The sequence below is a fragment of the Prionailurus viverrinus genome, chromosome E3, assembly GCF_022837055.1.
Source record: "Prionailurus viverrinus isolate Anna chromosome E3, UM_Priviv_1.0, whole genome shotgun sequence".
NCBI classification, from domain to species: domain Eukaryota; kingdom Metazoa; phylum Chordata; class Mammalia; order Carnivora; family Felidae; genus Prionailurus; species Prionailurus viverrinus.
In genome coordinates this window covers 27322956-27347291 of record NC_062576.1, presented here as the reverse complement: position 1 = coordinate 27347291, position 24336 = coordinate 27322956, and the positions used below count along the sequence as shown (strand labels likewise).

The following is a 24336-nucleotide window of genomic DNA, read 5'->3' as shown; positions in this document are numbered from 1 at the left end:
AACACAGTAGATGCAAACGTGTAAAACCTGACATATGTCAGCATCAGTTCTAAGAGCCTCAAATTCCTCTCTGTATTAATAACAAAGAACCCTAACAATAGCTCCTGATTTGCACGTTTGGTTAGGGTACAGAGCAATTCAACAATGTTCTGGCCAAATGTATTTTCTAAGAATGCCTGTAAAAGACAGACACAGATCATTTTTTAACACCCGGCATATAAAATTTTTTTAAAAGTTATTTTCACCAGTATCTCCAAAATTCATCTTGCATGCATAAAGCTCCTGCCTCTCAGCCTTCTAGTTCTCTGAAAGGTGGGAGACAAGAACATGTAACGTACAGGTCACATATTCTATCATTAGTGTAGCTACTCTGTAACACATTCGAATAATAAACATGAAGGAACTACCATTTTTTAAATTGTCTTCTATCTCCTACCCAGAAATAATTTTCCTGAAACATTTTATTTAGACCCTTACCTCTCCATGGAGCAGTAGGTGTTGTTTCCAAGCCACGTTCCAGATACTGCCTAAGCTCGCCAGCATGTTTCACGAGCAATCTGAGCAGGCGCAGGGTGGCCATCACAATCACATCATCAGTGCTCTGCTCTGCTCTGTGACTTAAGTGTAGCCTAGGGTCGTCTTCATCTAAGGGAATCTAAGGGCAAAAGATGAAAGGCAGAAACAAGAATACCGTTTTCGTCTGCTAGGTGAGAGACGTCAAATACACTTTCTCAGAACAGAACAGTGTGCTACCTACCTGCCCAGCGTTGAGTTTAAGGAAGGTAAAATATGCACTGCAAGACAGCTTGTACAGGCTGAAGATTCGATCTACAACTTTCCTCCACACTTTAATAACTCCTTCTGTTGCACTTTCATCAAGTTCTGAAAGCCACGGGCAGCTTGATATTAACTGACGCCAGATAACATCAACCATGTCGTCTTCCTCGTTATCTTCACCTTCTGTTATCTGAAGCGTTATATCTTCATCCTGAAGAAAATTTGGGCATAAAATGCTATTGAACACAAACTGAAAAGGGGAAAAAAGGTATATGATTTTCCTATTCTACAAAAGCATTTTTCTCGTTGATGAAAAATTCAATTACTTCACACTTAATTTTATACATGCTAAACGAGTATCAATACACTCCTCTGTATGATGTTTTACTAACGTAGCTAATGAAGACGACTCCGGTGTTTTGCCCCTTAAACGTTTCCAAATTATAATGTGATATTCTGCCAGCAGAACATTAAACATAATCTGTTCAGAAGGTTGAGGCTAAATGTTCACAGAATTCACTCACAACAGACCCTGCTCTCTTCATAGTACTGGGCATGTACAGAACATCAGCTCTGGCAGACAGCGATACATGCTGAAGTCCAGAGTAAGACGTGGTTAGGTTAGCGAATAAAATCCCAACTTTTAAAGTCTGTATCTACTCAGTAGTTGTGACATTCTAGAATTAACAGAACTCTGAGCAGAGAGGGAACAAATCCTACAGCTCCGTTTAGTTCACTAGGTTTCAACTCTGGCTGTGAAGTACAATCACCTAGTAAGCTTAAATATGTGCGCATATGTCCTACTCAGCTATCTGGGGTGGTATGCAGGCACTCGTGTAGTTTAAAAAGGTCCCAAGCTAGTGTTAAGAACCTAATTTCTGATCAAAACACCTAAAAGAGAAATTTCATTCCCATAAAACAAACTTCACCTATTTTAATAACAGGACCTTAAAGAAATGATTTCTCAAGAAATTACATTTTTCTTAGAAAAGTATCATAACTCACTTTCATTTTAAAACTCAAAGTTCTGATTTGTAACAAAAACTGCCTAAACCCTATTCAATATTTAATCAGGTATATATATGATCAACCTCCTCGAAATCAATGAATTAAAACAGTGATCCTGACACCATTTCTCCCAACACTACATCATATTTTCCTTGCCTGAATCCCCGCTGGCCGACAGACAGCCTGTCCGAGAATACCATATATCCTCTCTTTTTCTTCCTCAGTTATAGTGTCTGGAAGCAGATTCTGAACTTCAGATTTTTCTCTAGGCAGCAGACGAACACCTTCTCCCTGACTATAAAAATAAACAAGTCACTAGTTGCAGCTATCAAAACATGCCATGTCAAGTTACCAAAACCTGTCAGCAGACATTTTCTGTCTCTATTTTGCAATGCATTAGCTAAGTTACACATTTTGACATACGTACCTGGCATTGTCAACTACCTTTCTGCCCCACCTATAAGCCCAACTAGCCAATGCTGCCCAGGATTTGGCTACTTCAGGTGCCTGTACTGAAGATAGGTGATACAACTGTCCCAAAATGAAGTCAGGCTCTCCAACTCCAATATGCACTGCCATGATGGACAAAAAAATAAAAATAATGAAAGAACTCAGCAATGCTATATTCATAAATTTCTAACGGCACTCCCATTAACATTTTGGGGTTTTATTATCTGTAAGCTATCAGTAAGTTCCAGAATATTACAGTGCAAAATTTGACAAAGGAACACATTTCCTACTATGCTTTTCGAAAAGGCTAATAAACTGAAATCAACCACTCAGCTTCCCAAGTCGGCTTAAATTATCACCCTGTAAACCACATAAATATCTTTCACGACACTTTACATAAAAACAGTTCAGGTGTAAATTATGCAAAGAGCCTAAATGTCCATCAACTGACGAATGGATAAAAAAAATTGTGGTTCTGGGGCGCCTGGGTGGCGCAGTCGGTTAAGCGTCCGACTTCAGCCAGGTCACGATCTCGCGGTCCGTGAGTTCGAGCCCCACGTCGGGCTCTGGGCTGATGGCTCAGAGCCTGGAGCCTGTTTCCGATTCTGTGTCTCCCTCTCTCTCTGCCCCTCCCCCGTTCATGCTCTGTCTCTCTCTGTCCCAAAAATAAATAAACGTTGAAAAAAAAAATTAAAAAAAAATTTGTGGTTTATATACACAATGGAGTACTACGTGGCAATGAGAAAGAGTGAAATATGGCCCTTTGTAGCAACATGGATGGAACTAGACAGTGTTATGCTAAGTGAAATAACCCATACAGAGAAAGACAGATACCATATGGTTTCACTCTTATGTGGATCCTGAGAAACTTAACAGAAACCCATGGGGGAAGGGAAGGGAAAAAAAAAAAAAAAAAAGAGGTTAGAGTGGAAGAGAGTCAAAGCATAAGAGACTCTTAAAAACTGAGAACAAACTGAGGGTTGATGGGGGGTGGGAGGGAGGAGAGGGTGGGTGATGGGTATTGAGGAGGGCACCTTTTGGGATGAGCACTGGGTGTTGTATGGAAACCAATTTGACAATAAACTTCATATATTGGAAAAAAGAAACAGTTCAGGTGTCAGATGTGTTGTGCAATGTCTTGAATTATGGATATGACTGGTTACTTCCTTGTGATTAGATTAAGCTGAAGCATTCTGGGAAAAGTAATACATAGGTGATAAGTATACAATCTCATTCAATCAGAAATTCATGAGGTAAATGTCTTTATCCACAGTTCAGAAGTAAAGAAATCACCTGCTAGAATGTCATATGCCAATGTAAGATTTATAATAGTCACCAGACATATCCCTTATATCAAGACTATATAATATACAGATGAGAATGATTTCATAAGACCAATGTAAGAAATCAAAGTCCTATGCTTCATAACAACAATAATGAAAGTATATTCTCATGCTTTGGCAAAGAGGTTAATTATCTCCCACTCTGTAAAACATGGACAATGGTACCTACCATAACAGGCTCTCCAACACTGAATTAACTACCCTATTTGTCAAGTACCCTATTATTAGCACTAGTGTCAAAATGTGAAACTTTCATCTTTCAGTAGTTTCTGTGCTCTATCACCCAAGGAGACCACAGGCTACTATTATCTGTCTTTGCTGCTCCTTCTAGTGTGTGGTGACATTTAGCTTTCTGGGGCAGGGCCGTCTTGCCAGCAAAAACATCTAAGTGCATAAAAGCACCGTGGTTAGGGAAGGCCTGGTGGGCAGAGTTTTAAGTGACTTGCACGGTAGCATTAGATACTACAGAAATGTGTTTTACTTACTTCCAGGCAGTAAAATATGCTAAATTTCCATAGAAACAATTTCTGTGGCAAATTACAGCCAGTATAACATTGTAAACTTTAAAACAGGGAGAAATAACTTCTAAAATTAATATTTAAAAAAATTTTTTTTAACATTCATTCATTTTTTGAGGGACAGAGAGACAGCACAAGCAGGGGAGAATACAAAGCAGGCTCCAGGCTCTGAGCTGTCAGCACAGAGCCCGATGCGGGGCTTGAACTCATGAAACACGAGATCATGACCTGAGCCAAAGTCGGACGCTTAACTGACTGAGCCACCCAGGCGCCCCTAAAATTAATATTTTAAAGCTAATAAAATAAAGATATCCTACCTGTAGATTCGCTCTCTATCCGAGGATATTCTTCTTCCATCGTATTAACAGATGGCAGTTCTATTAAAGCGAGTATGTTTTTAGACAAAGTAGAAAGACCTGTGAAGTTTTGCTGTTGCTGAGCTCTATAAACCTGTTTCAGCTGCCCTGAAATTTCTTTCCATTCTGCCTGGATCCATTTAGCTAGTGTCAGAATGGACTTGGCAACCGCATATTCAGCTTTGGCAGACTTGCAGAAAGATATGGCACAAGAACTCAACATTTCCATTGCGTGTGTTGACTGGCCTACAGAAAACCAGAAATCAGACCTTAGCTTTATATGCAAACAATTAACAGTATTTCAGGGTAAAGTGACAATGTAAATTCAGTGGTAATCAATGATCTCCAGAAACATTTCTTACTTGAATACACCAAAATTACCTCTTTTAAAAGCCCCAAATTATAGAGATAAGTCAATTACAGGTAATTTATTATTCAGGACACAAATGTTGTGCCACAGCTGGAAAAAACCCAACTTTTATTGCCTTACATCATACACATTAACATTCATACACGATCTTTATTTTGCCATATACTAACCACAGTTCATTTTACTAACCTGCTGTATACAGCAATTTGGTTTTTTCAATGTCAAGTTCAGGCCCCCATTTTTCATCCACTTGACCTTGAGTTGATAGTTTTTTAAAATGCTGGACTAAATCCTGAGCAGTGGTAGTCTTTCCCAGCTGAACCTCACTACACTGTGCCAGCAGTCTTGTTGCAAGTGACACATTCCCTCGTTTTCTAGCAAATTTTGCTGCTGTTAGACCTAATTCCATCAGATGGCTTCTAATTGGAACTGTTTGTTCTGGAGAGAAGAAAACGTTTCATTAGTCCTTGATGGGTCTAGTCGCAGACTGCACGGAAACATGGCCAAAAATTCTTCCCCAACTATTTATTTTCCCTTCCCTACCACCTCCTTAAATCAAGATAACTCATTTTTCACCATCTTTAAATCCCTAGCAGCTAGCATGGTGCTTGGCATACAACAGACAATAAATGTTTATTGGAATAAATGTATACAATGAAGCTGACAAAAGTAAAAATGATTCACTCTAAGAGATCGGCTTTTCAGTTTCTAGATCTTTTTAGTAAAGGGCTCAGGCCAAAGGGTGGGAAGTGAGGGTAAAGCTAGACCATCCTCCTTCATGTAGAAGTACCCTCTGCCCTTTTTATCACGCCATTCTCTCCGAGTTTACTCCTACCTTTCTGATGAACCCTCAGTCTCCTTCCTCTCTACTACCCATCCATTAAAACTGATGTTCCTAGGGGTCGATCCTAGGCTTTCTACTCTTCTTACTCTGCATATTCTCCCTGGACAATATCATTTGCTTTTGTAGTTTCAATTACCATGCAAATGCTGATGACTGTGGAGTCTTCATCTTGAGCCCAGACCTGACATCTGAGTCCCACCTGCCTACCAGTTCACCTACAGTCAGGCATTTCAAGGGTACTTCAAACTGTCAAGTTAAATCCATTTTCTGCCACCCTCCAAACACTCTACTTCCTTCTCCTGTTTTTCCTTTCTTGAGGAACATAACCAACCTGGCTACCTGAGCAGATGCCTGGCAGCCGTCACAGGACTTCACTTTCAGCCCTCTTATCACATCTACTTTTTGTCTATCCCTATCACACTACCTTGGTTACCTTTAGCAGGGACTTTAGCCTAATGGGTTCCTCTGCCCCCAGTCTTCTCTTCTAGTCCAATCTCCAACCTGCAACTGAAGTCATCTTATACAAAGATAAATCTGAACACTTAACTTCCCTCTGAAGGCTTCCCACTGCCCAGACAAAATCCCAACTCCTGAATTTGCCTTGAAAGGCACTGATGCCTTACATTTCATTCCAATCTCAGTCTCCTTCAGCTTCCTCTCTTCCCATTCTCCCTTAGGCAAATTGAGTCACCTAAGAATCTTTCATTATTGCCACTGGCCTTCCCATGTTTTTTCCAGCCAAATGGCCCACCACCTTCCTTCTCATCTCTACCTCCCTCGGGTATCAGATTAAATGTTACTTCTTCCCCAAATCCTTTTCCGACTGATTCTTAGGATTAAATCGGTGCTCTTGTTTTACGTTCTTTCAGCACCATGTTCGTGCACTTCCATTCAGCACACCACTGCTGTTCCTTGTACGACGTCAGTTTTCCCTGCTAGACTCTAGAATCCCTTTGGTCTTAGGAATGCAGAAAACAGTCTTGTTCACCATTACGCCCCAACTCCGAGCACAATACCTGGCACAAAGCACACTTGCCAAAGAAAAAAAGGCAAGGCGGAGTGGAGTTTTGTCTCAAATATAACCGCTGAGTTACTGACTTTTTATTCCCAATTTTACAACTTGTTCAATATGGGAAGGATGAGAAAGAAGATGGTATTTGTAGTCCTACTATATGCCATGCTCTGCATCAGGGCTTTTATATGCCTTATCTCATCTCCCATAATCCTTACAAGAATCTCCTCAGCAAGGCAATACCCAGAACTGAAAGGGAATGTGACTCATAAGTTTAATGACTTGCCCTAAGGTCCTTCCATTTGCAAAAGTTGGGCTAACGATCCAACCCAAATATATACAGCACTGAGAGTCCAGGAGAGTCACAGTTCCCAGTAATCACTCTGCAATGCGAGTCCACACCCCAGCATTACCTTACTTGAAATTATTATTTTTTTAATGTTTATTTATTTTGAGAGAGGGAGAGAAAGAAAGCGCACATGGGCGTGCCAGTGGGGGAGGCAAAGAGAGAAGGGGAGAGAGAGAATCCCAAGCAAGCTTTGTGCTGTCAGTGTAGAGCCCTGACACGGGGCTTGATCTCACAAACCGTGAGATCATGGCCTGAACCAAAATCAAGAGTTGGGAGCTTAACTGAATGAGCCACCCAGGTCCCCCTGAAATTTAGTACTCAAATGTATTCAGTAATCTTAGCTACCGCAATTTTCAACTACAATTCTACAGAATTCTGGCAACTTTTCCATTTTCAAGCAATAAATTGCTAACACCCTTTTAACATAAGAGACGTTTCTTTCTTAAAAATGAGATCTACTAATATTTATACAAATACTAATTGTCAACTCATTTGGAGTGTTTAAAACTTAACATCCACAGTCCATTATATCTGACAAAGAATTCATATCCAGAACAAATAAACAAGTTTATGACTTGACTAAAAACGGACAAGATTTACACACTTTAAAAAGTAAGATACAGGGGCGCCTGGGTGGCGCAGTCGGTTGAGCGTCCGACTTCAGCCAGGTCACGATCTCGCGGTCCGTGAGTTCAAGCCCCGCGTCGGGCTCTGGGCTGATGGCTCAGAGCCTGGAGCCTGTTTCCGATTCTGTGTCTCCCTCTTTCTCTGCCCCTCCCCCGTTCATGCTCTGTCTCTCTCTGTCCCAAAAATAAATAAACATTGGGAAAAAAAAATTAAAAAAAAAAAAAAGTAAGATACACAGTGGTCACTATGCAAATGAAGAGGCTCAATCTCATTAATCATCAGGAAAATGCAAACAAAACCGCAATGAAATACTACTATACACTGGTGCCAGGTGACTAAAATTAAAGAACACCACCACCAAAGATAGAGACACAAGAAGAAATGTAAAATGTACAAAAACGTTCTAAGAACTCGCCAACTTATTTTTAACGTTGAACCATTACGACCCAACAATTTCACTAACAGGCATTTACTCAAGAGAAACACAAATGTATGTCCACCCAGAGACCTGTACATGAATTTCACTGCGGCTCTACACATAATAGCCCACATTTTAAAACAACTCCAGGATCTATCCAAAGAACCAGATGCATGGTGCATCCATCAGATGGACACTACTCAACAACACAAAGGATCACATTACTGATACACGCAACACAGGTGAACCTTGAAAATAAAGTGCCGAAAAGAACCCAGACACAACAGAGTTGTATGATCCCATTTATACAAAACTTTAGTTAAGACAGACAGGTCTAATCTACAGTGACAGGAAACAAATCAGCACTTGCCCAGAACAGGACACATGGGAGAGGCGACTGGGTAGAGGCATAAGAAAAACTTTTTGCGGTGATATGAGTGTTCTAGATCTTGAACGAACTGGTGGTAAAGATCTGTCAAAACTCATGGATCTGTACATGCCAAACGTGTAAATTATATCTCAATCAAAGCTATTAAAAAAATCCAAGCTAATTACCTTTTATCTTCTCCAACAACTGACTCTGGTACATGGTATATCTTAAGGCCTGCATCCACGGCCTCACATCATGCTGTTTACATGAACGCAGAGCTTCACTGAAGAGTGGAATAAGACAATCCTGCCAGAGAAAAACCATAACTACTTAATGCAAACAGACTCCATGCATGTTTGTAGACCGAGTTAACCTGCATCCCCTTAAACCAGCTACTCAGCTCTACTTGTCTATTCAACTCCCCCCTTTCTTCATTTTATCTTCTAATCACAAGAGGAAAAGAGACAGTCTAAGATAAATCTTTGCTTTGCCTTAAAAAGAAAGAAAAAATCAAGTCCAATTTATCAATAAAGCACATTTTTATAAAAATAAACACAAGCATATTAACTATAAAACAGAAGTTAGATTACAGAGAAACATAAAACTACTACTTTATTAGCAGATTCTCAAAGATTCTAATTCTCTTGGGAAGGGCCCATCTTTGGTTAAACTGTCCCCTATCTGGGAGAAGGATGGGGTGTCTTTTTTTTTTTTTTTTTTTTTTTTTTAAGTATGTTCTTCATCCAACATGGAGCTTGAACTCAAGACCCCGAGATCAAAAGTTGCATGCTCTACCACCTAGCCAGCCAGGCACCTTTCGGGTATCTTCGCTAATCAAATCTAAAATTTGTAACACCTGTCAAACGGAAATATATTTACATACACTCTCTTCTTCCAAAAACAAAGAAACAAACAAAGCAAAGGAAAAAAATTAACCAATTAGCCGTCCTTAAAACACTCTATCTTTACTTCCTCCATCTGCCTCATACACTTCTCAAATGAAAATGTGCCTGAAAATGGCATTTTGGATTTCTGTATTTACTACCTTGTCCAACAAATGCTACAAATACTATTTTAAAAATTAAAAAAAAATTTTTTTTTCAAAGAAATCTTTTTCTACACAAATGCCTATTAATGTTCACAAAAATATCCTGATAAAAATACACACATACACACCTCTGTTGAAAGTCTGTTAGAAACTGTGTTCTCCAGAGCAGAAGAGCAATACAGCTGTAAGGTACTTAGAACTGGCAGAGACTGTGAAACCGTTAAAGTAGAAAGTCTCAGGGGTCCAATAGCTATGCGGGAGGTTTGCTTCAAGTACTTTACCACATTTCTGAAACAAAATATATACTGTTAATTAACAAATGAGATTTTCCAGCCGGTAATCACTGAAGAGATAAGGCAGTTTGATAAGATGCTACCACAGTGGCATCCAAAGAGGGGAAAGGAAGAAGAGCTGTCTGCCCTTTAGTAAAATGACACAAGCAAGTCAAGACATGCTTCTGCGGATTTCTACAGTTTATTTAGTTTCAACCTCTATATATGCTGGCAAGGGGCACTCACGTTTCACACGAGTTCTACAACGAAAACGAAGCTATCATGACTAACTAGCATTGTAGTGAACTGTTAAGTGATTCATCGCCAAGTACGTACATTCACCATATGGTACACACAGCGCACATTAACCTCCTTCGGATTAAACTTACTCAGTTATGGACTGCCACTTCTGGTCTTGTTCTATATGGTTTAAAGCAGTTGCCAAACAAACAGAACTTCGCAACAACTGAACCTCAATCGATTTCTGAAGTTCCTTTGGATCTGGGCTTAACATGTTAGGAAGCAGTTTTTTCATATCTACAGAGAAGTTAAATAAATTCTGTTAAGTTGTTTTTAACGTGTTAAGAATGATAAGACATTTTAACAGTATTAAAAAGTTATCACTGATGAATACATTCTTTCGTATTTAAGCTCAGCCAGCTGAACACTATGATGAAACATTTCTGAGAGCTATATAAAAGTCACAGTCTGCATTCAAATTATATCTCACACCCACCCGAATCAGCTGATTTCCCAAGTTCGAAAATCAATAAACCAACATACGCTACATTTTAAAGGGGCAAATCTACACCTATTTTGCAAACCTTACTGAATTTGGCAAAGCGGTGCTAACACACAAAGTACTCACAATACTAATTTTAGTGTAGTATTTTACAGAATGTGCCAGTTGGGGTAAAGAAATTAACGAACCACATTAAGACGCTAAGAAAAATATTTAGCTTAAACACTGAACTTTTTCAAACGTGGCCAGATAAATCTCCAAGTCTTATGACAGTCTTTTTAAGTTAGATTAACTTTAATTAAACTGTTTCCATTTGCCAAATCAAATGTAAGTAAAACAGCCCTACATATGTTCCTTCGCATGGGACTCTGCCCCAAAATAAATGTACAAAAACCTCCCATTTTTCCAGTAAAATACTAAGCCAAATATTTTGGGCAACTTGTCTATAAAATACCTAATTTTAAGATTATTATCTCAAATACCTATTTTCTCTTTTGATCCTCCAGCAAGTAGATTGACATTTTCTCCTGGTAACAATTCTAACTGCTCAGTACATTCAACAAATTCTCCAGATTCAAAACTGCTTAGTGATCTGTAATTAAAACATCAGTTAGCTTACATCACACCCTATCCAGCCTGTGCAATCATTCAAAAGAAAGGCAGAACAAATTCTGGAAAAAGCCCAGTTACACAGCATTCTTTTGGTGAAGTTCCTTCTACGTAGGCCATCATTTTATTTCTATTTTGAAGATGGGACTACCAATTTAATTAGCACTAAAATCGGAGTGGCAAACCGGAAAGCCACAACTATAGACATTCAGTTTAGCATGCTCACCTGTCCTCTTTTTGTAGTCTGTTATCCTCCAGGCCCATCCAACAAACTGACAGACCGCTGCAGGGCAATGGCAACATCTGATTCCCCCCAAGCTACTTCTCAGTTCCCTACGCAACCCCATTCCCTACCTAAAGCCTAAGCCCCTGGAGGGCTCCTGTCCTACTATCTCAGGACTCCATCCTCGTCCTGCCTCCTTTCACTGCTGGCCATCCTCCCTCTCTCCCTTCTCCAATGTGTCTCACGGAACCTGTTTCTCTTCTTTCAGAGAATTCTTCCTTTCCATCTCCTCACCTTATCTGAAAATGGTGGCACCTCTGAAACCCCTTTAGTCCTGCAGCATCCATGTGAGGAGAGGCCCTCTCCTAGCTCCTTCCTGCTACTTTCAGTCACTCACTCTGTTCCCATTCCTACTACAGCTGATTTCCAACCAAGAAGATGACTTAGTTTCTCATCTCTTTCTATTCTATTAATCTCTCATCTTTTCCTGTCCCTCTCACTGTGTCACCTGCCTTACAACTCAGCTTGAAGCCAGCACTGGAAATATGACATCAATAACTGCACCTGCCTCTACTGTAAAAGCTCCAAGCCTGGATTAAGGTAAATGCCAGCTTCTCACGTAAGCTGCAACTGAAGAACTGTTGAGGTTTGGTGACAGCACCCTGATCATTCCGGCCACTACTGGATCTGAGTCCTCTCCAGGGGCAGGTTCCCGTGTCCCTCCCCACTATACTCTACAATGCCCTCACACTGTCAGCTAATAATGGACTCCTCGAAAAAAAAAAACATAAAACAAACAAAAAGCCCAACCATCTATCCTCTACCCTTTCATTTCCTCTCTCCTTACCTCTAATCCACCATCTATCCACTCCCAAAACAGTCTATATCCAACTTCCGCTGCTTTCCTTGAGGCATAAAAAAAGTAGGGCCCAGTTGATCCTTCAATGTTATTTATCCTGTTTCTTAAACCTCTGCTCTCCTGTCACTCTTTCCCGTGAACTTGAAAGAACACTAAAACTCTCCAATATTTCAGGTAACTACACAACATTCTCCTCCAGCCACAGCCTCCTCCTCTCCTTGACTTCAGCAAAAACTCACCACCCAAGTAACCTAACTAAAGCTTTTGATTTTCAACTTTCTCCACCACTCAATAGTACTACTCAACCCAGCTGCTTCCCGTGATCTCTCTCTACAAAGCTCTTCTTGCTTGTCATCTCTGGAGCTTCTGACAAGACTGACTATTCCAGTCTGCTTCTCCTACACCTTGGACTTTTCTCTCCTCAGGGTCTTTCTGTTTTTATCAGTGGCTTCCTCTCCCTTCCTGGAACAAAGATGCTCCTAAGGATTCTGACCTTGGCCTTCTTTCCTTTTCACTCACCCTTCTCCAGAGCTTAATCTGTGATTTCGTGGCTTACAAAGGCTCTGGAGTATAAAGTGTGAAGAGGAAAAAAAATGTCTTTTACTGTCACCTATATGCTAATGAACCCCCAAATCACTCTCTAGCTTAGACTTTTCTCCTTTGTTCCAAATCCAATTCTTAACTGCTTACTACTCTCCTCCGCATGTTTCATATACACCGTAAAAACACCTCCTGGTTCTGTGTGCTCCTGCTTCAACTAACAGCGTCTGTCCTCCCTCCACCTTTGTCCCACAGATAAATGGTCTACATGCTGCCACCCCTGTCGTCCACCTCCAGTCTCTTCCCAACAGCAGGGGGAATGACTAAGTCAAATCACGACATGCCTCTCCTGTTCAAATCTCACCTAAGATTTTCCATATTACTGGGAGTCAAAGTCCTTCTCCCAGTTCCCCATCTACCCTCTATCCTGATCTCCTATTATTGACTCTGCTTCAATAATAGTGGCCTCTGGGCCACTTTCTGGGCCATTTCCAGAACACTCAAAGCACATTATTCTTTCATCAGATCTGTTTCCTTAAGTCTTCGCCCAAATGTCATGCTGATGGCATTCCCAACCTTGTCTATCTGCCTGTGTGTTCCTCTAGAAGGGAACTCCTCAAGAGTTGGAATTCATGTTTCATGAGGTGCTACACCCCACTGCCTGGCACATAGTACATGCTCAATGGAAAAATTACCCATTAACCCATTTGCTCCCTAGAAGCTGAGCTCCACAATGGGAAGGACAGCTAACGACTCCTGTGTCCCAACCTCTTGGGGGTACACAAATTTTGATTTAAGAAATTCAGTACATATATTTTGGTTTTTGTTTTTTAATTTTAATATTTATTTAAATAATATCTACACCCAATATGGGACTCGAACTCATGACCCTGAAATCAAGAACTGCATGCTCTACTGACACAGCCAGCCAGGGGCTCCCAGTACCTACATTTTGAATTAAGGGATTAATAAATGCACAGAGAAGTATGGAGATGAAAAGAAAGGGAGCTGATTTTATAAATGTTCATAAACTCTGTCATCTCAAGAATATTTTTGAAAAGTTCATTTTTTTCTAATGTTTCCTTATTTTTGAGACAGAGCGTGAGCAGGGAAGGGGTAGACAGAGAGGGGGACACAGAATCCAAAGCAGGCTCCGGGCTCCAAGCTGTCAGAACAGAGCCTGACGTGGGGCTTGAGCCCACCAACCGTGAAAAGTCATCAAATGTGACCCTTCCTAAAGCAGTAACAAATCTGCTTTCACTCCTTTTGATTTTAAAACCATAAGCTCTGAGAATGAAGATCAAATGACCATTTCAACAGTTAACAAGTCTGTTTTCCACCATATGAGTATCTTCCTCACATCTAACGCTGGTTTCTCGTTGTAGTCATTTTTTGAACAGCAGTATTACTAGAACTTCAAACATGCTGCAGTAGTAGATGGTACCAATCTTAATATTTTTCTGCCACAGAGGCAGACTTTAAGGTTGCTGAAAATTTATTTAGCTGAAAAACAGTCCTTACTTTATGTAGTTGAAATCAGCCTTTAGGTTGAGAGAAGTGCTGCTGGTACTCTTTTTCAGGTCGTGGATAGCATTCTGCCAGTCCTGCACGGCAGCCCAGTCCGCAATGGAAATGTAACACTCACATGCTTTATTTCCCAAATAATTTATAACCTCAGGGGAAGAGTCCGTTGATTTGGATAGCACAGTTTTCCTGGATTCACCTGAGTAAATGCATTTTATAAAACAGAGAGATCCAGGGAAGTTATCAATATTTTAATGAGCAGAGAAATCTAAGCTATATAACAGGATCATTAATACAAACTATCTGAGCGTATACGACTTTTTATTTAAATCCTGGACGCTCACCATTCAGAGAATGTTTGGGGCTGGCACTGTTTCGCCCAGCGTTGGCCAACGTGAGAACGGATTTGTCAAAGCTGGAGACGCAGCAATCGACACCTGTCATGGCACACAGGTGCTCCTGGTACTCCACAGAGGCCTTCTCAAACCTTCAATGCAAATTCAAACAGTCCTTACTTTTAAATTAGCCACAGACTTCATTTCCAAAAAACTAAAAAAAAAAATTAATCACTCAAACTGAGCAGAGATAACGAATTAATTATTTTGTGTGGGGTGGGGTGCACGAAATTAGATTTTTTCCTCACAACAAATGAAAATAAATGTACACACTATTAAAGTTTTTTTAAAGGCAGTATAAAATAACAGAAAATATTAAGTATCTGATCTCATTATATGCAAAGGCTAAGTAGAAGAACAAGTTTTAAAAAAGAATTCATAAAGTAACAGATACTAATGGCGTAATTTAAAACTTCCAGGTATGAAAAAACACCATAAACATTAAAAACAAATTATAAATCAAGAAATTAGACCGCATCAACAATCCTGCTCTATCAGTATAGCAGGATTTCCTATACTTGACATATCAGTATAGGAAAATATGAGAGGCCACGAAGACCAAATCTCTGTTTTTAAAAATCACATATGGTCAATAGAACTTAAGGGGAAAGTTATATTAATCATTACTAAAAACATATAAATTAAAACAAATTATCTTCACTGATGATGGTGGCAGGGTGGTTGTTTCTCAGTGACCCTCACTATTCACAACAGCAAAGGGAAGGGGTTACTCTATCATTAAGGATATAAAATGGAATCTCTTTTCTGTACAATAACTTTGCAACAGTATGTATCATAAGCCTTAAGGTCTGTAGCCTTTCTTCTAGTAAATAAACTTGCAGGAATGAATTCAAAGAAAAGAAACAAAATTATAAGCTATAGCTTACTATGAAGAATTAAGTGCCGGGGCGCCTGGGTGGCGCAGTCGGTTAAGCGTCCGACTTCAGCCAGGTCACGATCTCGCGGCCCGTGAGTTCGAGCCCCGCGTCAGGCTCTGGGCTGATGGCTCAGAGCCTGGAGCCTGTTTCTGATTCTGTGTCTCCCTCTCTCTGCCCCTCCCCCGTTCATGCTCTGTCTCTCGCTGTCCCCAAAGTAAATAAACGTTGAAAAAAAAAAAATTAAAAAAAAAAAAAAAAAAAGAATTAAGTGCCATGGTACATTAAGATTAGTAAAAAACATCAGAAACAACCTTATTGTCCAAGAATAAGGAAAGTTAAATTATGGTGCACTCACAAAAAATACAACTGCGTCATTAAAAATAACATTGTAGAATATTTAACATGCCAAAATATTTTTTTAAAGGTTAGTGAATAGAAAAAACAAAATGATGTGAGTAGCAGAAACACAGCCATTTCTGAGAAACATGGGGAGAAGACTGTATATAAAAGAAAAAAGAACTACAGAGGCACGTACACCAAAACTAACAGTTATCCCTAGCAGATGTAATTATGAGTTCTTCTATTTTTCCCACATTTTCCAGATTTGGGAAAACGGACATAAATATACACAGTCTGTTGCAATACATATTCATTTACCTAGAGAATGAGTGCACAGAGCTAATGAGCAAGCCCTCTAGCCATGAAGGACAGTTTGTACCAGACTCTGACAAGAAAGGTTATCAATTATGACGCAAGTAATTGGCAGATCTTATTTTAAGGAAGATTTCTTACTAATCTTTAAGTAAGAAAGGCATCTAAGTTTTGCTGTTAAAGAACAGACTAAAGATGACTCCTAGTAAAGTGATTCACAGCGAGTTTCAATTGCTGAAATTGAACAAAGCTGTTTTAACATTTAACTACAATGTTATCCAGGAATACAGAGGGTTTAAATGTAAAGATACCCCATTACCTATTTCCTGCCTTCCAACTTACCTCCCTTCTGCCTGCTGGGCCACTGAATTAATCCAGAGAAGATTCTTGCCAGCAATGGAGGATGACCAGACAGCAATTCCCTGTATGGCTTCAGGACAATGCAGCTCACACAGAGCTTCTACCACCATCATGATGGTTACTTCCAATTCATTCCCCTGGAAGTTCATTCACAACAATTAACCACAGACCTCAATACCATTAAAATTCAAGCATCTACTAAATTTACAACCATTGATCACAACCGAAGCCCATTTAAAAGCACGTGTATTTAACAATTATTTTTACAACATTACATTATTAGCTTAGAATTCTTGAAATTTCACATATACTGTGGCTACAAAAGGTAACTGACACAAGCTTAACAGCAGATGGTGTCAGGCTTTACAAAGTAAAAAAAAGTTACCCAAATTTAAACTGTGCTATCTGTAGGAGTAACATATGCAGTAAATATAAAGCAAAAGTCAAATATAAATAACCATGAACTAAAGGATGATTAATTTTATGTCTGAATATTGCCTACTGCTATTATCGAATTAAGAAACATTTGTTATTTTTGGATTCCAATTGTTTATTGACCCCATTTATAAACGAGCACTCTTCCCATTCATTATAACATTATTATATACACTTCCGCATACGTTAAAAAACTACTACCTGCACTCTCCTGTACATTATAGTTACTAAAAATGATTACGAGAACTATTTCTTCTACAAGTTTCTTAGAACTACCTTTAAAGTTCCAAGCCCTTAAACATTTGACATGTTCTAAGCACAAAATATGAATAGTGACTTGGAACAGAAATTTTAACTTATTTCATTCATAGATTAAATCACAACTAAGGAATTAAACTCAACTTTTTCTAATCAACAGATTTAAAATTAACTCCAGATACACTTTACCTGAGATAGATTTGTCTTCATTTCTGTAAGCAAGTCAAAGCCATGCCTCACTGTCACAGCAGGCTGGCCTGCCAACAACCCAACCCTCATAATGGAGAGTCGGATCCGCGTCAGCCAGTCTTGACAAGTTTGGCGATTGGTATAGAAAAAAGTCCTAATGACCTTTAGAATAAAGAAAAAGAAGAGCTCACGGTTGGTTAAAATTTTAGGTACAGACGTCTCAAATACACAAGACTACTGGGATTTCAGCTCTGCACACACTGCCAGGCTTGACCATGAAACTGCTACAAAGCAACACTCAACCCACTGGAACCAACCTTGGGAGGTGACGTTAATGCATTAGCGCACCCCTCATATGCATTATACATTAACTTCTCCAGATTTTCCAGATACTGCAGAAGAAGAACAAGTCTAAGCTGGTTGCTACTGTGGCCTTCATCATTGTCTGCAGTTGTCCATTGACTAACATCTTGATCGGGGTTTAACGTGTGAGCCGCGAGACTTCTAATGATACCTTAAAGCAAAGACAGAATTCCATATTTAAAAGACATCTCTAAAGATTCTAGAAGTTAGAGATAATTTCACAAATTCCTATTTGTCAAGCATCCTCTCTAACCTACCATTTAAAAACAAAATTCAGGGGCGCCTGGGTGGCGCAGTCGGTTAAGCGTCTGACTTCAGCCAGGTCACGATCTCACGGTCCGTGAGTTCGAGCCCCGCGTCAGGCTCTGGGCTGATGGCTCGGAGCCTGGAGCCTGTTTCCGATTCTGTGTCTCCCTCTCTCTCTGCCCCTCCCCCGTTCATGCTCTGTCTCTCTCTGTCCCCAAAAAAATAAATAAACGTTGGAAAAAAAAAATTTTTTTTAAATAAAAAAAAAACAAAATTCACAACATGAAAGGTCTTTTATTTTAGGGGGAAAAATGTTTTAACACAAATCCCCTAGTTTTTTTAACAAAAAAAGACATCCATGCTGTTGTCAACACAATTATTCAATGAAAGGTTATTTTAGCAAATATTATCTGAAAGACTGATCAATTATTGAGGAATAAAAAAAGCATATAACCTCAAATCTCTGAACAAAGATAAGAAACCCTTTTGTTTTTAAAGGCTATTTATTTATTTTGAGAGAGAGAGAGAGAGAGCACACGCAAGTGGGAAGGGCAGAAAGAGAGGGAGAGAGAGAATCCAAAGTAGGCTCCATGCTACAAGTACAGAGTGCAAAGAGGGGCCTGGTCCCACAAACCATGAGATCATGACCGGATCCGCTATCAAGCCTATGACACTTAACTGACTGAGCCACCCAGGAGCCCCCATCATTTCTTAATATAGGGTTTAAAGGTACTTCTATCACCAAGTTTGAAAAAGCACAAAGCCACTTACCTTCAATTGTCTGGAACGTATCCTGAGCTCTGCCCAGTGGGGTTCTCAACTTAGAAAGCACAGTGAACTGTGCTGCTTCCCAAATAGCCCACTGCCAAAGGACAGCATCTGTCTTTAGAAGATTTCGGGGAATTGTTGATTGGTCACGCTTATCCAGTCTCTGGCAGCTATAGAACAATCTTTCTAACCAATTGTCCTTCCTGGGAAAAGTAGTTTCATATTTAACAGACAATGACAACTTCATTAAATAAAAAAAATAAATAAATAAATAAATTTGCAAGGGGAACAGGCGTAGGGGACTACAATTTTTCCTAGTTCAAAAGGCAAAACCCTTAACACTGAGAAGCATTATATCCCTACCTTTCATGCTGAGGAGGTCTTTTATAGTTAAAACAGGATGGGGTACGATGTGGAAGGATTATTACAGTAAATGGCCCATGAGAATTTGGCTATCAGGATAAAACATTCACTGCAACTCAGCACCTGCAGAATGACTATGTCCCCAGGCCTCTCCTCAAGCATTAATGACTAAGTCAGAACAGTTAACTGTCAAACATATTTCATCACTCAATTTTAAAGCCCATTTTTGTTTCTTCAGATGCTATCTTCGAAGCAATTCTTCCTACTGCTGGAAACTAAAATAACCCATTTGAGAAGATATCACTTTCTATTCTGCCACTCCTGACATATTCTCTCCAAAAATGGGTGTAGGGTCAAGATATTCAAGGACATTTAAGTTGCTTTTCCCAGATGAAAGAGTCAAAGAAAATCTTACCCTGTTCTATGAGAATTCCCATATAAAATAAAACTAATAACATCAGAGAAATCTTGTGGGTGGAATGTGTTACTCGGTGCTTTACTCATGTGACTTCTTAATGCTAAAGAAATTTCTTGAATTTCTGTGTGATTGTTATTGCTGTAGACAGAAAATAAAGTCACTGTTACACAAAATGTTTTAGTGAACAGGCTAGTTCATACTGTAAATGGGCTATTTCCTTGCCAACTAAATGCAGAAGTAAAAAAATAAAACAGACTTCAAAACAGACACTGAAATATTACAGTTTCAAAATCAACCTAGTAAAAAAGAAAGATTACAGTTGAGTTTTTCAAATAACTGAACTACTAAGAAACACATTTTGGCACCCTATTATATAAATTATTCGGTACTTATTACCATGAGCTTCTAAGTTTATAAAAAATATTAAACTTTGTTACTTTCTTCTAGACCTGGACAATTTGATCCTTTGACATGTCTTCAGTCACTGAGAAGTGCCACACAAGATGTGACACTGATTCACTAATAGGCAATTTGTCGTTTCTTAAACTGAAGGACTACTAGGCAGTTAAAACATAGTGGGCGGGATGTGTTTGTTCTAACACAACTGTTATACCTCAAGACAACATCTAAAGGAATTGACTTCAACAGCTTTCCAAATGCTTGTCGAATGCGAGTTCCACTGTGGACAAGCTGAACACGGCAAACATCAACACACCTACAAAAAAACGAAAACAGGTAACAGAAAGAAGTGCAGCAACAGTTCCAAGGTACTAGGGCCAGGGTCAGAAGATAGAAGCTTTAGTCCATACCGCTGTAGAAGATCATCTGGCAAGGAAGACGACAAAGCATGTAGACTGCTGCAGGCTTGCAGACAGATATTCACGTCTTCAACAAGAGCTATTAACAGGAATTAAAAGATACTTTCAGTTTGCCACAAGAAATCACATGCCAGTACATCATAACTTCCTGAACACACTCACTCGTTCAACAAATAGTGAGCGCCCACACTACGGACTAGGCATTGCTCCTGCCTAGAACCATCACTGGCAGTAACAGCTGGAAAAATGATATGTTCAATAAAACCCACTTAAAGTTACTAGTCTTCACCCAAACCTTTTTCTGAAGGAAATTTCAAAAGTATATGGAATGTATAAATATTTTTGTAAGATTAAAAATGTGACAACCACTTAAAAACAATTTATTTTTCATGTATTAAGAATACCAAAATTTGGGGCACCTGGCTGGCTCAGTCGGTTAAGGTTCCGACTTTGGCTCAGGTCACGATCTCACAGTTTGTGTGTTCAAGCCCTGCGTCAGGCTCTGTGCTGACAGCTCGGGGCCGAGAGTCTCCTTCCAATTCTATGTCTCTCTCGCTCTCTGTCCCTCGCTGCCCACATGCGCGCATGCACACACTGCCTCTCTCTCTCTCTCTCAAAAATAAACAAACATTAAAAAAAATAACAAAAGCTAAGACAGAGATTATGCATCTGCCCCGAGATGGGAATTATACATTTCATGTTATGAAAATGTTCAAGTGACTATCTTTCTCTCATTTTACTAAAGACCCCTTTCAAATGTAGATTAACAAAATCTTTAAAAATCACAGAATCTTACTGTTGGCTAAAAGGCCTTTACAAAATTTATGGAAAGATGGAAGAGAGAATAAAGGTGCATATGTTTCAGACTTCTTCATTAAAACAGCCACTTCCAAAGCCCACGTCATTAACAGTTTCCTGAAACACAAAATATACAACTGATTTTACATTAAAGAGAAAGAAAGAGAGAAAGAAAGAAAGAAAGAAAGAAAGAGAGTAAGAAAAGCTTTAAAATAATCTATTCTTCTTACATTGGTTTGCTTTTGGCTTTTTAACTATTTCAAGCAACAGAAAACAAAAATTCAAACTACAGAAATTCCTTTGTCAAAAAGTTGAATGCCTTTTAAGAAAATCTCCCCAAACCAGAAGGTGTAGCACAGAATATAAAAAATCTGTATAGGTACATTCTTCTACACAACTGCAGGCAGGGAGGTTTCATTCAATTCTTTCAGGAAAGAACAAGAAATCCTGGATTAAATAATAAAGCTGTATTTTCAAGTGTGTCGTAACAAAGAGGCTGCTCTAACCCACTGCCTTAAGGCTGGATTTCTTACCCTCAAATTATGTAGCTAAGTTAATGAAAGTTAAGAACACCTCATATTATGAAATTAGCACTTAGTTACCTTGTGTCCTGGTTAAGATTATCTTTCTTAAGCAATATTCCCAGGAGATTTAATATAATTGAGAAATGTTTTTTTGTAGCTGTAGTTACAGTACTAATCACAGCTCCATCAAACAAAGACGGGGACGAAGAACTAAGACTACTAGATATAAAGTGATCGTGCCTGGAAGACAAAAGAAAAATCATCTTTCATCTCTAATTTTTTTTTAAAAAAGCAGTTCCAAAGTCAACACTTTCAAGTGCCCATCTTCCCTCATAAAAATCAAAAAGAAATTATTTTAAGTATCCGTACAGCACAGTACCTGGTACAATGAGAATACAACGTGTAGAGCACTGCATACTGAATGGCAGGGAAGTGAACAGCCAAGTCACCGTGCACAATCATCAGATTCTTACTCAGGAGGGCAAAGACAGTTGGAGACAGTGCCCACATCTGATGACGTAAAAAGAGAGTAAATGTTTGTTTTCTCCAAGACACGCTTGTCCTTCAAAATATGTGCACACATTTTTAAAGTCTAAAACCACAGATTTAAATCCAGAAACAATCTAGTGCATTAAACCTGGTGTCATCATTCACTTTTGTGAAGAAAGTAAGTATTTTAGACTTTGCAGGTCAGGTGATACCTCTGTTGCAATGGTCACCTCTTCAACTCTGCCAGGGCAGTGAGAAAACAGCCATGGACAAAAACATAAATCAGAGTGGCTGTCTCCAGAAAAGTTTCCTTACAGAAACTTTTTATACATACCATATTTACTACATACCATATTTACTACAGTAAATATAGTATATATATACATACAATACTATACTATTTTTATACATACTATAAATCCTTGAATTTAAATGGGAATTATATGGTATGTGAATTAAATGTCAATAAACATTGTTTTTTAAAAAGAAAAACAAAAATAGGTATTGAGCTGTACTTGGCTCACGGGCCAAAGTCTACTAATTCCTGATCTAAACAAAGCACTCGGTACCCCTTAGTGTACTAGACTAGACTGCCTCTCCTCAATTTTCCATCTGCTGCAAATGGCAAGGTGCCCTGTCCAATGAGAAAAAAGGTACCTCCTAAGGTACCACTCTAAGCCTTTTCCATCTTTCCCTTTTCCTTCCACGGCCAACATACTCCATTCCACCTGACTGTCCCTTCCCGATACTGTTTCCAGAGTGCAAGACAAAAACCTCCTCAAATCTATATACAGTAAGAAGTGCTCAACAATGAAAGGTTAGGGTCCGAGAGTCTACTGTCTCCTTCCAACATCTGCCGTAAGGAGCAGTGAAAAGAGGAGCTACACGCGGAGCGACACAAGGCAATCTGATCACGAGAGCATGCAAGTATAAACATCAAATGTTGGCTTTTCCCTCCCTTCCCTCTTAGGAAACTTTATCTCTTAATTATATCCTATTATTTTTTATTAAAAGCAATGTTTTTCAATCCTTCAAGGTCTAACAGAGGGGGAAAATATACATATCAGCAATAATTATAAATCAAAAAAGCAAGGTCACTTCAAATTTCTTAAAGGAAAGTTATCTTTATTCTTTTCCCCAAAAGAAAGAATATATGAGTATTCCTAGAGAAAAGTAGGCAGTCAAAAAGTAAAACCATCTGTAAGCACCAGCTTTAGTGAACAGAAGGAGAAAAGCAGGGAAGAAGGAGCTGTGTATTAAAAGAACTACAGAAATTTGAGCTGTAGAAAATGTTGACAAATTTTTTATAGGTAAGCTAGAGTCAACAGAAATTCATAAAAGACATTTTCCTAAAAATAAAACAAATTGAAAAAAATATTTTCAAAGGCTGTCAAGGAAAGGAAGAAGAAAACGAAATCTAACGACAAGAAAATATTCCAGTCAATTTTAATTATCCAGGCATGTCCTAAATATGGCACTTTGTTCTACAGTGACTCCAGAGACACACCGACATGATAACAGTAAATGAAATAAACATGCAATGACAAGAGGCTTAAATGAGATTAAAACAAAGCCACTACAAGTAAAGACTCACCCCAATTAGCGAGTTTTTGGCATTTCCAATTGTAGTCAGGGCACTGAGGTCAAATATAACTACAAATTTGGCATTGTCTACATTGAATACATGATTTTTAAAAGCCTCATGTTTTATTTCAGAACAGGCATCAGGAAGTTGTAGACTATGTAGCAGATTGTTTAGGGCACAAGTCATTTCCCCCAGAATTAACTTATAGGCAGTCTCCAAAACAGGAATGTTCTTCAGGCTAAGCACTGCTTGATAAACAGCATGGGCTACTGCAACAACCTTCAAAAGAGAATGCAGGAGAATGATAACTAAATGGAAAATAAAATTACTAGCTGCCTAATGTGATGATACAAATCAATTTGAAGACCAAGAAATTCACTGTCCAGAACATCAGAGACCTTAATTTCTCTAAAAATCCAACCTTAAGGAACCTATATGCATCAAAAAGTTTATAAAAATTTTCAGAGGCGCCTGGGTGGTTTAGTCAGTTAAGCGTCCAACTCTTGACTTCGGCTCAGAGGGTGGGCTCCCGCCCTGTG

The 24336-nt window shown here is 39.0% G+C and overlaps 1 protein-coding gene across 3 annotated transcripts in view; it reads right to left on the bottom strand.

Annotated features, from left to right (window-relative positions):
• SMG1 (SMG1 nonsense mediated mRNA decay associated PI3K related kinase) overlaps nt 1-24336 on the bottom strand; it is a 104551-nt gene that overhangs the window by 33778 nt on the left and 46437 nt on the right. For all 3 annotated transcript variants that reach the window (XM_047838346.1, XM_047838344.1, XM_047838345.1), the window contains 23 exons: nt 23807-24076; nt 22103-22233; nt 21802-21963; nt 21198-21316; nt 20393-20480; nt 20197-20298; nt 19581-19721; nt 18806-19005; nt 17743-17939; nt 17426-17587; nt 16526-16680; nt 14604-14746; nt 14257-14458; nt 10987-11096; nt 10152-10299; nt 9619-9778; nt 8628-8748; nt 5012-5260; nt 4414-4698; nt 2213-2357; nt 1942-2080; nt 758-988; nt 478-655 (listed from right to left, as the gene is read on the bottom strand). In XM_047838346.1, the coding sequence (XP_047694302.1) occupies nt 478-655; nt 758-988; nt 1942-2080; nt 2213-2357; nt 4414-4698; nt 5012-5260; nt 8628-8748; nt 9619-9778; nt 10152-10299; nt 10987-11096; nt 14257-14458; nt 14604-14746; nt 16526-16680; nt 17426-17587; nt 17743-17939; nt 18806-19005; nt 19581-19721; nt 20197-20298; nt 20393-20480; nt 21198-21316; nt 21802-21963; nt 22103-22233; nt 23807-24076 (3838 nt within the window). The remainder of the gene's footprint in view (nt 1-477; nt 656-757; nt 989-1941; nt 2081-2212; nt 2358-4413; nt 4699-5011; nt 5261-8627; nt 8749-9618; nt 9779-10151; nt 10300-10986; nt 11097-14256; nt 14459-14603; nt 14747-16525; nt 16681-17425; nt 17588-17742; nt 17940-18805; nt 19006-19580; nt 19722-20196; nt 20299-20392; nt 20481-21197; nt 21317-21801; nt 21964-22102; nt 22234-23806; nt 24077-24336) is intronic.